The sequence below is a fragment of the Empidonax traillii genome, unplaced genomic scaffold (assembly GCF_003031625.1).
Source record: "Empidonax traillii isolate 1590-97213 ecotype Southwest subspecies unplaced genomic scaffold, ASM303162v1 scaffold1326:size130416, whole genome shotgun sequence".
Classification (NCBI taxonomy): Eukaryota; Metazoa; Chordata; class Aves; order Passeriformes; family Tyrannidae; genus Empidonax; species Empidonax traillii.
In genome coordinates, this window is record NW_020956519.1 from 12,804 (window position 1) to 25,364 (window position 12,561).

The 12,561-nt window shown below is 40.1% G+C and overlaps 1 protein-coding gene across 2 annotated transcripts in view; it reads right to left on the bottom strand.

Moving 5' to 3' along the window:
- Positions 1-10,644, bottom strand: part of DDX18 (DEAD-box helicase 18) — a 13,552-nt gene extending 2,908 nt beyond the window's left edge. The window contains exons 1-14 of one of the 2 annotated variants that reach the window (XR_003573809.1): positions 10,453-10,570; positions 10,170-10,355; positions 9,054-9,197; positions 8,385-8,520; positions 7,564-7,664; positions 7,255-7,454; positions 7,052-7,166; positions 5,578-5,717; positions 4,982-5,143; positions 3,838-3,990; positions 2,998-3,111; positions 2,481-2,537; positions 934-1,111; positions 62-311 (exon numbers count right to left, since the gene is read on the bottom strand). Coding sequence is in view for 1 of the 2 variants with exons in the window: in XM_027906606.1 (XP_027762407.1) it covers positions 169-311; positions 934-1,111; positions 2,481-2,537; positions 2,998-3,111; positions 3,838-3,990; positions 4,982-5,143; positions 5,578-5,717; positions 7,052-7,166; positions 7,255-7,454; positions 7,564-7,664; positions 8,385-8,520; positions 9,054-9,197; positions 10,170-10,355; positions 10,453-10,570 (1,947 nt within the window). In the remaining variant the exon portion in view is untranslated. Of the gene's footprint in view, positions 1-55; positions 312-933; positions 1,112-2,480; positions 2,538-2,997; positions 3,112-3,837; positions 3,991-4,981; positions 5,144-5,577; positions 5,718-7,051; positions 7,167-7,254; positions 7,455-7,563; positions 7,665-8,384; positions 8,521-9,053; positions 9,198-10,169; positions 10,356-10,452 lie in introns of those variants that run through there. The other variant, XM_027906606.1, reaches the window with a different exon arrangement.
- Positions 10,645-12,561: the final 1,917 nt, after the last annotated feature.

Here is a 12,561-nt window from a genome sequence, read left to right on the forward strand (position 1 = left end):
AAAAAAAAAAAAAAAAAAAAAAAAAAAAAAAAAAAAAAAAAAAAAAAAAAAAAAAAACCACAAAAACTAGAAATGCAAATGGAGCAGTTTAAACTGAGAGTAACTGCCAGATGGTTTTGATCAAGGTGGGCTATTCCAATGCCAGCAGCCATTTGAATGACTGGATGATTAACGAGAAAACTGCCGATTGTCTGATTTCTTGCTGATGTGCTTGAAGATTTTCGCTTTGTGGACACTCTTGGACTTCTGGTAACCGAATCCTCCACCTCCACCTCTTTTCTGTAGTCTTCTGCCATGGTTGCTGTTCACATCTGAAGTTTTATTGGTTAAAGAACTTAAAAAGGAATAATTTGAAATGTTTTTTTGGGGAGGGTTTTGAAAGGGTTATTAATATGAGGGAAAAAATACCAGCACTATACAAATACTGCATAACTATAGAGGAAACCAGAACTATGTGCCTGTGGTTCTAAATACTCCTGCAGTTGTCCAAAGTGCTATTGCTTTCAAGTTCCATCCACTGCCAGATCTGACAGCAATCTAAATACAGCCTTCTATTTCATGCTTTTGCTCCTCTGTGTCAATATTCCCTGACTATGAAACATAAGCACGTGCATTTCCATGAAAATAATTTTGCAGAGAGGAGAACAGTGCTTTGAGACACATCTGCTGCCCCACAGCAACTGAGGCACACACAGCAAGGACATGCACAAAACACAGATGTTTGTAGGCAATTTTTGCAGTTACAGTATGTGCAATGTAACATTTCCTTTGATAATCTACTGGGGGAGCTTGAGGGATTCCTATGGTGAGTAGCAAAAAACCCCCCCAAAACTACAAACCACCAGAACCTGAAGCAGCACAGGAATTCAGTAAGTTGCACTGAACACTTATAATGCAGAAATTCAGCTTTGAAACACTGCAGTAAAAGGATACTGAGGTCAACAAACGGAGGAACTTTAAAACCAAATGAAAGGCTGACTTTGGGAAGATCCAAGTTGTTGACATCATAGATCTGCTTCAGAGAATGGGAGTCATAAGCTCTAATGTAAGCTTTGTATGCCTCCTGGGCTGACTTGTGAAGGAAATAATTCTTCTCTATCAGTTTTTCCAGCTTGTGAGAGAAAAAAAAACCAAACAATGAAGAGTCACAAACAATGATATCTGTAAAGTCCATACATTATATTCCAGCAGGTTATTTACTGTGTGAGTGGCAATGACATTCTCTATTCACTTCAGCAAAACTGCCCTGTGACAGCAGAGTGCACATACAGGAATCAAAATGCTTTTATAAACAAGTAAAGGGACATAAAAGCCTGAAGCTGAATTACACTAGAAACAAAGCCTCAGCAATACATAAATTCACAGAAATAATAAAAAAAAAAATAATCAAGAAGGAGAATACAACTGCAGCCACACCATGAAATGATGTGTATTGAGAATTAGTGGACAATAACAATATGCCTTTAAGTCTAAACTCCATGATTCCATGTAATTCTGTAGAGTTTTATCCATTATGGTGCAAATGCATTGTAAAATAAGCAGTGTTTTCTAAGACAAGAATGCAGATAAACTAGTGTAGACTGAGACATGTGATTTGTTGTGGGCCAGGTTCCCAATACTCATTAAATCAGTGTCTCATATGATGTTTAACATATGCTAATTCAGCATACTAAAAATAAATTACATTAGTCACCATTATTTCCTGATTATTCTTAATTAGGAACCTATGATTGTAAGGACTGTCTTCATTGCTTCTTGTACTTGCTATTTTACATTTAAGTTACTGCAAAGAAACTTTACAGATCTCTTATCAAAACAATTATTCATAGAACTCACCAACAACAGAAATTCACATCTACAGAATTATCTATGCTATTCCACTCAACTTTGTGCTCCGTGGTTATTTTTGTAGCACCAGAACACAAAGCGGGTTTAGCTGATGCTGGGCTTTATTAACACCAGCGAGTTAAAAATACATATGGACTATATACTAACATTCCTAAGTGTTTGTACTGGATCTATTTCTGCACACTGAAGTCTGAGAAAATCATCTTACAACACATACATTACTCACAATTAATCTAAACGTAAGTAATTACCCAATAAAAGCTACCAAACCCCTACTTGCTAAACCAGGTAAGAACATTCTGTTCAAAAGTGGAAAGCAGGTTGACATCACTGTCATTTTGTGTCACTGTCCTTTTGTCATTTTTTGATGTAATGTGAAAAAACAATTCCTAAAAGCAAATTTGTACTGTATAATGGTGACAATTTAGTACTAGATATTAAAATTCATCTTTAATTACTAAATATTTTCTTGCTTAACTGTCAAGGGCAGGAGGATTTCCTGCACAGTGCTCATTTACTAGAACTTTCCTGAACAAGCACACCTCTTTGTGAACTGCAGTTGTTACAGGCTGTAACATTCTCCATGTAAATTACAATATTCAAAGTAATTGCAGTGTAAAGTCATTTCATACCTGAGACTGGATGTCTGAAATTTTTGACCAAGAAAATTCAAATTCACTCAGCGGTACCTTAAAAACAAAAGAGGGAATGAAATATCAAAATTATTTACACTCTAGTGAAAGTGTTTAAGACCCAAGACAAAAAAGATCAGCTAGATAAAAGAAGATTTTTTTTTTTTTAATACCACAGCTGTATCTGTCAAGTGCCTTTACATCAATATGACAGTATTATCACCTCCTTTAAGCTGAAGTAATAAAGATGCTCAGTACGACACCTTCTTTTACCACTTTTGCTTCAGAAGTTATACCACTTCAAAAGGGGCAAAACAAGCCCATAAGGAGAGCAACAAAAAGCTCTGTGCAGCTCTATCATATTAAAATGGCTACATTTACAAGAAGGCTACGCTTCCTTTGGAATTCAATAAATTGAAACTGATCTTTGAATAGAAAAAAAGTTTTTAAATTTAAAAACCTGATGCACAGCAAACAAACAAAAAAAAAACCCATTAAAATGTAGACACAAGTTTACCCTGGCTTGTTTTAGGTATCGCAGAAAGCCCAGTTCTTCTGGTCGTAAAATGAGCAGAGCGTGTCCTCTCCCATTTATGCCTCTGGCAGTTCGACCAACACGATGAATATATTCCTTTTGGGAAGGATAAGCAACAGCAAATTTAATCAGTCTTACAAACTTGCAATAATCAAGGTGCTTCACAAAAAATACCCAAAATTTGACATGAATATAATGTAATATAGCATTCATTATTTCTTAAGACTTATTCTTGGCACTGGCAAATGGATGAGGGAAACCAATTGCTGAAGATGAAAAGCACAGGTAGGCTGAGACAGAACCCCTGACTAAAGTAATTTACCTTTTACTGAGGGAAAAAATCATAGTCTGATGTAATTAAAAATTAAACCTCGGCTTTGGTGAATTTGCTGTGTACATTTGTCAAAACTTCAGAGTTTTCCGAATTTCACTTGTACATAGTAGACATTTATTCAAACCAGATTTTTTTTTTTTATACAAAAATCAAATTTCAACTGGAAAAGCTGTTAAGACTCAGAGGGATGCACACATAAACTCACACTCCTCCTGAAAAGCATTTTGTTGTTTAGCTGATTAGATTTTAAATTAATTTCACAGCAAAAAGAATGTTTTATAAAGCAATTTTTAAAAAGCAACAAAGGTCTCAGTTAGGAGCAGGATTTCCTAGGAGGTATTGAAGGTAAGTGAAAGAAATCAGTGGCTGGATGTGACCACGGCTGAATCCTGACCTCCCTCAAGCTGCAGTTTTAGGGTTTTTTGCAACTATATTTGTAGTGAAGATTTGATTTCTTGCTGTGAAGTTTCTCTCTTTCCTTAACTTACCTTGGGATCATCCGGAGGGTCATACTGGACGATCCAGTCAACTTCAGGAATATCCAATCCTCTGGCAGCAACATCAGTGCACAACAATATTCCAGATTCTGCATTACAGAACTGGAAAAACGTTGTAGTACGTTTGGTTTGCTTCTGCTTGCCCTAACAAGAAACAAACACATGGGGCATGAAATATCAACCAAAAAAACCTGAATTTGCCAGCTGGTAAACTTAAATATAATTTCTCATTTCACATATATATTATTTGACACATATAAAATAATTTTGGGCATCTTTCCAAATCTTAGTGTTGTACAGACCAAGCAGGACTATTTCACAGTGAAGAAACAAGGAAAAAATTAAACAGCACAGGGCTACACTAAGTAACAACTCCCAGAGGTAACAATGTATCACCAAAAGTATTAAAAATTAAATATTGCATAAACATTCTGTTCAGGAGGGCTGCATAAACGTCTGAAGTTCAAGAAGGACATTTGCAAGTCCAGCAATATGTTAAGAGCGATTACAGGTTAAAAAGCAAGCAACCAAACAAAACCCACACTTGTAACAATTCAATCGAAGAATAGCAAAAAAAAAATCTCCTGAAGAACAAAACAAAAAAGGATATTTGTGGTTAGCTACAGCTGTTTCATAGACTTACAGTCAATTCTTTGTCCTAAACTATACATTTTGTGGTTTTGACAGAAAAGCCACAATGCTCATCCAAATGGTAAGAACTGGCAGAGCAAACCCAAACATCACCCCAGCCTTAAGAAAAAGCACCAAACACTTCAGGGATCAAAAACTTTGGATTTCTCTGACAAGAGCTTTGCTCCACAAGTTGATTTTAAGTGCTTGTGAAAGGCGACCTCTTGGAAGAAAACATAGTTCTTTCTACACACAGAGCAAAAATTAATATCAGTGTTCAGTCTAGTTAAAAAAATAGCAAGTTTAATTACTGAAGTGTTGTTATTATATAAGTGTTGTTATCTTTCCTTTCTCTACAGACTAATCAGGACCATCACCAGTTTTGCAAGTAGGGCATCTGTTTTTTAGAAACCGGACTGAAACAAACAAGGCAAATGTAAGGTCAGTAACAATTTCCAGGTACTATGAGATTAACTGAAAATAAATTAATGAATAGAACACTTACATGAATGGCCAAAACAGGCAGATCAATGTAGTTGAGTAATTCATAGTGGTACTTCACTGACATACATGAAGAAAAAAATACCATCAGTTTCTTCTTCCGGTTTTTCTTGAGGAATGTGAAGAGCAAAAGGAACCTTTTTTCAGACGGACACACTACATACCCCTGGAAAATTTTTAAACATTATTATTTACAGAGAAGTAGGGAGAAAACTTCTGTTTCAGCAACACAGTTAAATCAGAGAAGGGTTATGTTGTGAAACAAATACACCAAATAGTTAAACAATGAAATATATCTGTAGCATATCAATCTCTAGTCACTAACGTGGAAAATACAGTTATAAAGACAACTGGAGCTTGTGAATGAACAGACAAGTGTAAGTACCTATATTATTATTTCATGAAGTTTTATATCATTTGTCCTATAAACATGGACCAGATGAAGGTAACTTACCAGTCTGCACTCTGAATAAAGCCCTTTGGGCAACTGAATGGCTTTTGCCCACTAGGATGATAAACACCCTTTAAGACAACCCCATTAAAAACACAGAGGAATTGGCGTGTTCACAGATCATAGCCCTTCTAAAATTCATGCTTTACCTGTTCAAGACCATCTACTGTTGCTGTCTCCTTGTTATCATCAACCCCAACATACAGTGGCTCTTTCTTCAGAGAGATCTTTGCCAGATCTTCAACCTTTCTGGTTTGTGTAGCAGAGAAAAGCATCGTCTGTCTGCGCTCTGGAAAATATTTAATTTGAAAGACAGACTCACTTTTTAAAGAATTCAAATAGCAAGGCCATAAAATACCCAACTGCAACCTACCCTAAGCAAGTCTCTTACTTTTTTCAATTAAATTCTAATTAAAACATACTGCTACTGACAAGCAAAGAGCAGTGTAATTGTATTATGGATTGTACAGGTTGTTTACTCAGGCTGTCTCCACCTTCACAATCCTAACAACTATAAACTTGCAATATTCTCCCTCTCTGGGAAAATGTCAATATCATTTGCAATCCAATTTAGACACAAAGCAATTATTTAAATAGAGACTGGCCTTGTAATTCTACCTATTAATTGATTTAATTCCCATGAATGTTAAAATGTTTTTGTGTAGGAAAGCTCCTGCCTGACTGTCACCTCTCAGCTCAAACACACATCCTGATCCTACAACATTTTCTTGTTACACAGGTACATGGGAAATGCAGACTCAGCCTGTTCCATTTCATAACTTCAAGAACAATAGCAGTGGTTCTTGATGAACATTCAGTGCCACTATCTTTGGGTTTTTTTTCTATTTTGAAGAGTCTGTTTTAAAATATAATTTCCTTTTTAACACAGTGAAACCAAATTAAACTCATGCAAAGTAAATATTTCTTTTCTCTATCAATTACACGTCATTTTCACGCTCTTCCTTCCCTTTCTCTTTTTAGCACTGGTCATTAATATTTTTCACATTATGTTATTTATTAGATGTATATATCTGCATTTTAAACACACAGATCTGAATTTTAATATTTAAGATGCGGAAACTCAAATGTACTATTTCCATGGGGTTTCTTCTGCATTTTTAATGTTTAAAAGGAGAGAGCCTTGTTGACTCTGAATATGTGTTTATACAGCAATTACAAGGAATATCTAAATGAAAAATTAGGAAAAGAAAAACTTTAGGTATATACTTAAACTTCCTTAAGATACTGGCCTTGGAGGTATGAAAAAACCCTTGAACTGCAAGACAGAAAACCTTTTTCCTTATAGTTAAAATCTTATTAAGAAATAATGAATTGCAAGAAATAAAACAGGCAGAGTAGGATGAATGAGAAAATGCAGATGTTAAATTAAAACCATTTTATATGAACAGAATTATATCTCTAAAGAGCGTATGAAAACTCTGCTCTTCAGATAAATTATGTTAAACAAGGTATTATAAAAAAAAAAGACAGAGTAAGACAACTACTACGCAGTTCATTTACAGAACTAAAAAATTAATGACTTCTCTTATAATACTTGAGTCAGAAAGAAGACATAATATTAGTCAAGTAATTTCCAGGAAAGACTGATTTCTTTGTTCTTACTTGGCAAAAGTTTTATGATCTGTTTCATTTCTTCTTCAAATCCAACCTCCAAGATTCGATCTGCCTCGTCAATTACCAAACACTGCAAGTTCTTATACATGAAACCTGGAGTGTTCTAGAAGATGAACAAATTCACAGTCAGACAGGGACAAAAGTTTTATTACATTTTAAAAACACAGATTAGACATCAATATTGTATCTACCTGCATATGATCCAGCAGCCTTCCTGGTGTTGCTACAATGATGTTGATTCCATTTCCAAGCTTCTGTGCTTCTGCTGATCTGTTACTGCCCCCCATTATCAGACCATAGGTGTGAACATGATGATTCATGAGTTCTTTAAGAACCCCATAGGTCTGCATAGCAAGCTCTCGAGTAGGAGAAAGAATAATGACACCCGTTCCTAGAAAATACATCAGTGGGACAGGAGTAAATTCCAACTCATCCAGTCCCCTCCTAACCACGTGCCTAAATGGCCAAGTAAAATTCAGCTGTGAAATGAAGAGCCTTACCATTTCTAGGCATGAATTTCAGCTTGTAGATGAGCTCTACTGCAGGAATGAGAAATGCAAGTGTTTTGCCACTGCCCGTTTTTGCAGCTGCTAAAATATCCCTGTATGGAACAGAGTTAGAAAAAGTATTTAGATAAAAAAATAAGTATTTAGTTTGCCATACAGAGAAAAGAACAGTCCCACTCCGAAAACTGTTGACACTGTAAAAAACATGACATGGCTTAAAGGAGACCAGTGGAGTTGGTGTTACGATCCAGGTCACAGCAATCGGTCTCTCTGTCTCTGGTGTCAGTGTCTTCGAGACACACTCACAAGACTAATGAAAACTGGCTTCTCTGCTTCCAAAGCCAAAGGCAAAGCAGCTCCAGGAGCTTACTCAAGTATTTGTTTACATGCAATAATGACACCCTATTTGTATTAATGACTATAAACAAGATATGTAAAACATAAGAGAATGCATTAAAAAACCCCAACGGTTTAGCTGCAGAAAGTCACACTTCAGCTGTGCCAGGGGAGGTTCAGGTTGGACATCAGGAAGAATTTCTTCACTGAACAGGTTGTTAAGCATTGGAATGGGCTGCACAGAGAGGTGGTGGAGTCACCATCCCTGGAGCTGTTCAAGACACAACTGGACACAGCACTCAGTGCTATGTTTTAGTTGACAAGGTGGGGTTGGGTCAGAGGTTGGACTTGATGACCTTGGAGGTCTTTTCAAACCTTAACAATTCTATGGTTCTATTCAATGATTCATCTATTTAGCTTGCTGGCAAAATTCACACAACATTTCGGACCATCAGAGTGATTAAAAAGACATTTCTTACCTGCCTTCCAGAAGAGGCTTAATACTTTTATGCTGAATTTCAGTCATGTGTGTAAACCCCATGTCATTCACGCCTTTCAATGTATTCTCACTGACAGCACCAGCCAGGGAAGCAAAAGAATTGTCTTCAAAAGCACCTGAAGTGAGGGGGAAAATGAAAAATATTTGAACTTACTTCTTCAATTCCATCAGTCCTCTGAAATTACCCAGTTAAAACTGACCTATATTAAAAAAAAAAAAAAAGGGGTTTTTTCTTTTTCTATTCTACCATAAAACCCAAAGATATTGACAAAATACTCTTTGTTACTGTAGTACTAAGAAAATTACAGAGAGCTAGTAAGAATGAAAATGAATCCACTGCTTCTCATGGCCAATTTATTAGCTGTATGCTTCCACCTTGCTCTTCATGGACTTTTCCCTCTACAGTTAAACACATGTGTATGCAAGTTTAAAAAACAAACTTTCACCTGTAATTTTAAGACTAACAGGCGTGTATATAATGCAAATTCCTAAGAAGAGTAACTAGAGGACAGCTGAATATCTGCCAGTGTCAATCACCTGAATTCAAACACCTGCATTACAAAGTTCATTTGAAAACTGCAACTTGCTCTGGAAGAAAGTGTTAGACCCTGGGTTTTTGCACACACATGAAAAAGAGAACACAAGATACCTGTTAAACCTAGTGGTAAACTGGGCACTTCATCCTCCTCATCATCCTCCTCTTCCACTTCTTTCTTTTCGGAATTCTGCTTACGTCCATTTTCTACCTCTGCAGATTCATCCTCTTCAGTTTTTGCTTTTTTGGTTTCTGTATCTAGAGTATTGTTTTACAGAAGACAAGTCAGTGATAAAAAGGACACGTTAATCATGAAAAACCATTCCTCAGACTGCATCTCCTTTAGTCTCTAAATCATGTACAAAGATCATGCTTTCCATCAGGTGGAAGTGGCTGGAGAAAGGAAGGCAAAGTTTCTATTGAATTTTCTGAGGCACAGAGCAAAAAATTCATAAGTCCCTTCCATACAACCCACTTTGCATAGTAAAACAACGAAGCTTAATGTACATTAGATGATATTTTCTGTGGAATAAATATAAACTGTCCTTAAAAAAGGTAAAAAATTCTTTCCCATTTGTAATGCAGACATTAAGTTTCCAACACAGTTTGTGCTTAGAATATTAGAAACATAATGTCTGTTGCATTTTAAGTACCTGAGTCCTCAGAGGATGAAAGCACCTCTTCACTGGCATAACCGTGATAAGAACCACAAAAATAAAATACATGAGGAACAGAAGCTTGAAAAATACATATGTCCATATATATATGTAAAAAAAATACATGAAAATCTAGCGATATTTCTGGGGTGCTATTTTTTGTGTAGTTTTCCAGTATACTTTAGTTTTATAATACACAGACGTTGCCAAAGGCCGGACATGCTGCTAAAAAGTCGTACTGGCTGCACAGCCAACACAGAGATCACCCATCTGTCAGAGCTCCACTCTAAAACACAGGATGCGCATTCGTACAACAAACAAGCAGAACGTCGCAACTGTATGTTACAAAGCAGAATCCTATGCAATATCTACATTGGCTGCTACCGGTTTAGAATGAATTGGAGTTCAAGCATCCTAGCTGCAATAAAACAGGTAATGCTGAAAACCTCCGGGTTTTTAAAACACACACCAGACTGGCACATGGCACGGGGCGGAAACCCTAAGGAGGCACTTTAGGGGCGTCCAAGAATAACCCAGCCCTGGGAGACAAGCTGTATTTGCTAAGACAACGCACCATCTCCCGCATCAGCCGCCGCTTTCCTCTTCTTCTTCTTCTTTTTCTTCTTCTCCTTCTCCCCGCCGCGGGGTCCGGCAGCGTCCGCAGGCTCCGCGCTCTCCTCCACCTCCGGGGCTGCCGCTGCCTCCTCCTCCTCTTCCTCCTCCGGGGGTCCCTGGGAAGCCGCCTGGCCCAGGGAGGGCACTGCGGGGAGAGAGAGAAAGAGGGAGAGGAGAGAACACAAAGTGAGCGGCGGCTCGGCCAGCGCTCAGCCCGGGGGGAGGCTCCGCCGCGCCCGCACCTGCCCCCTCGGCCGCCCGCAGCTTCAGGTTGCGCTGCCGCAGCTTCAGGTTGCGCTTGTGGATCTTCCTGCGGAGCAGCCGCATGGGCAGGTTGCTGGCGGTCGCCGGCACCGACATCGCGGCGGTGGCGGCCCCGCTGTCCCGGTGGCGGCCCCGCTGTCCCGGCACACGTGGGTGCGCCGCGTCCGGGACCGCCGGAACCGCCGGCACCGCCGGCAGGGCCCGATGGGAGCCCGGCAGCGCCTCCTGGGGGCCCGGCGGAGGCAGCGCCCCTCGGCTCCGTGTCCCGGCACGGCCCTCAGAGCGGCCCGGGGCTCCTCCCGGCCCCGCTGCCCCGCCCGGAGCCGCGCCTGAGCCGCCGAGGGGGAGCGCGGGCCGGCTCTCCCTCAGTAAGGGACTCGCCATCTCCCCCACAGTCCCCCGCAGGACCCGCCTGCCCCGTGGTGTTGTTTCCACTCACGGCTACGGGTGTTTAACTCCAGTGGGAGAAAGAAACAGAATCGCATAATCGATCGGAAAAGACCTCTGAGATCTTTGAGTCCAACTGTGTCCGAACACCACCATGTCACTGAGTGCCACGTGCAGTCTTTCCTTAAACACCCCCAGGCACCGTGACTCCACTACCTACCTGGGCACCCCATTCCAATGTTTAATCACCCTTTCTGTGAAGAAATTCTTCCTAATGTCCTACCTAAACCTCCCATGGCACAGCATGAGACTATGTCCTCTCATGCTGTCACTTGTTGCCTGGGGGAAAAGCCCGATCCCCACCTGGCTACAACCTCCTGTCAGGTAAAGAGGGATAAGGTCTCCTCTGAGCCTCCTTTTCTCCAGACTAAACAATCCCAGCTCCCTCAGCCGCTTCTCACAGGATTTGTGCTCCAGACCCTTCCCCAGCTCCATTGCCCTTTTCTGGACTCACTCCAACACCTCAATGCACGTCTTTAATTGAGAGGCACAGAACTAACACAGCACTCAAGGTGCAGCCTCATCAGTGCTGAGTACAGGGGGACAATCTGTTCCCTAGTCCTGCTGGCCACTGGCCTTCTTGGCCACCTGGGCGCACTCCTGGCTCATGTTTAGCCAGCTGTTGACCTGTACCCCCAGGTCCTTTTCTGATAAACCACTTTTCCAACCAGTATCCCCTCAGCCTGTAAACTGAAACTTGCAGGCTTGCAGGATGTCCAGCAGCGGCCCTGGGGATAAAGGAAACAGCTGTGCCTTTGGTGTAGACCTGCATCTGTGGTAGCCACCTGGTAGCCACCACTGTCTATTCTTCCTTATGGGTGCAAGGAGCATGGGAATCCCTTGGCGTTTTCATCCCATGGCAGTGCTAGTGCATGCCCAAATAATAGAATCACAGAGTGGTTTGGCTTGGAAAGGACTTAACCATCATCTCATTCCAACCCCCTGCCATGGACACCTCCCACTAGACCAAGTTGCTCAGAGGTACATCCAGCCTGGCCTTGAAACACTTCCAGGGATGGGACATCCACAGCTTTTCTGTGCAACTTGTTTTAATGTCATCTTTGAATCTGGGCACGATTTCTTGAAGCTCTATTAGGCAGCACTTTCCAGCTGGCCAACTGGAGTTCCCAGCAGCATGACCTTTCCTTCTAGCGTCCTCGTGCTTTTTGCCTCTTCATCGTCTTCCAAAGAGTGATTCCCTCAGGCTGAATCGCAGCATCCCTCAGCTCCTTCCTGACCAGCAGAGGGCACAGACAGCACAGGGATACACGGCAGCTTTGCTGCCTGAAATCGGTAACTGCAGCTTTCTTAGAAATCTGAATAATTACAAATTATTAGTATGGCTCAGCTTGCGATACCTTGCTGTAGCACAGAATAAACTGCAGAAATATTTCTGTATTCATTTTGAAGCGTTTATTGCATATAAGTTTTCTTAAAGCTACTGATATTAGAGATGAAAAAAAGTAATTTTTCACCATTCTGTAATTGTTGTTTTGCAGAGGTCATGTGGAGAAGAATTAAATTTGTTTTTCCACAGCTTCAGGCTGTGAACCATGTGAACTTGTCTAGATCTTCACAGGCTAGATAACAGGTCTGGCCTCTGGCTTATTAAGTTGAATGGATAACTGTTATCTCCATAA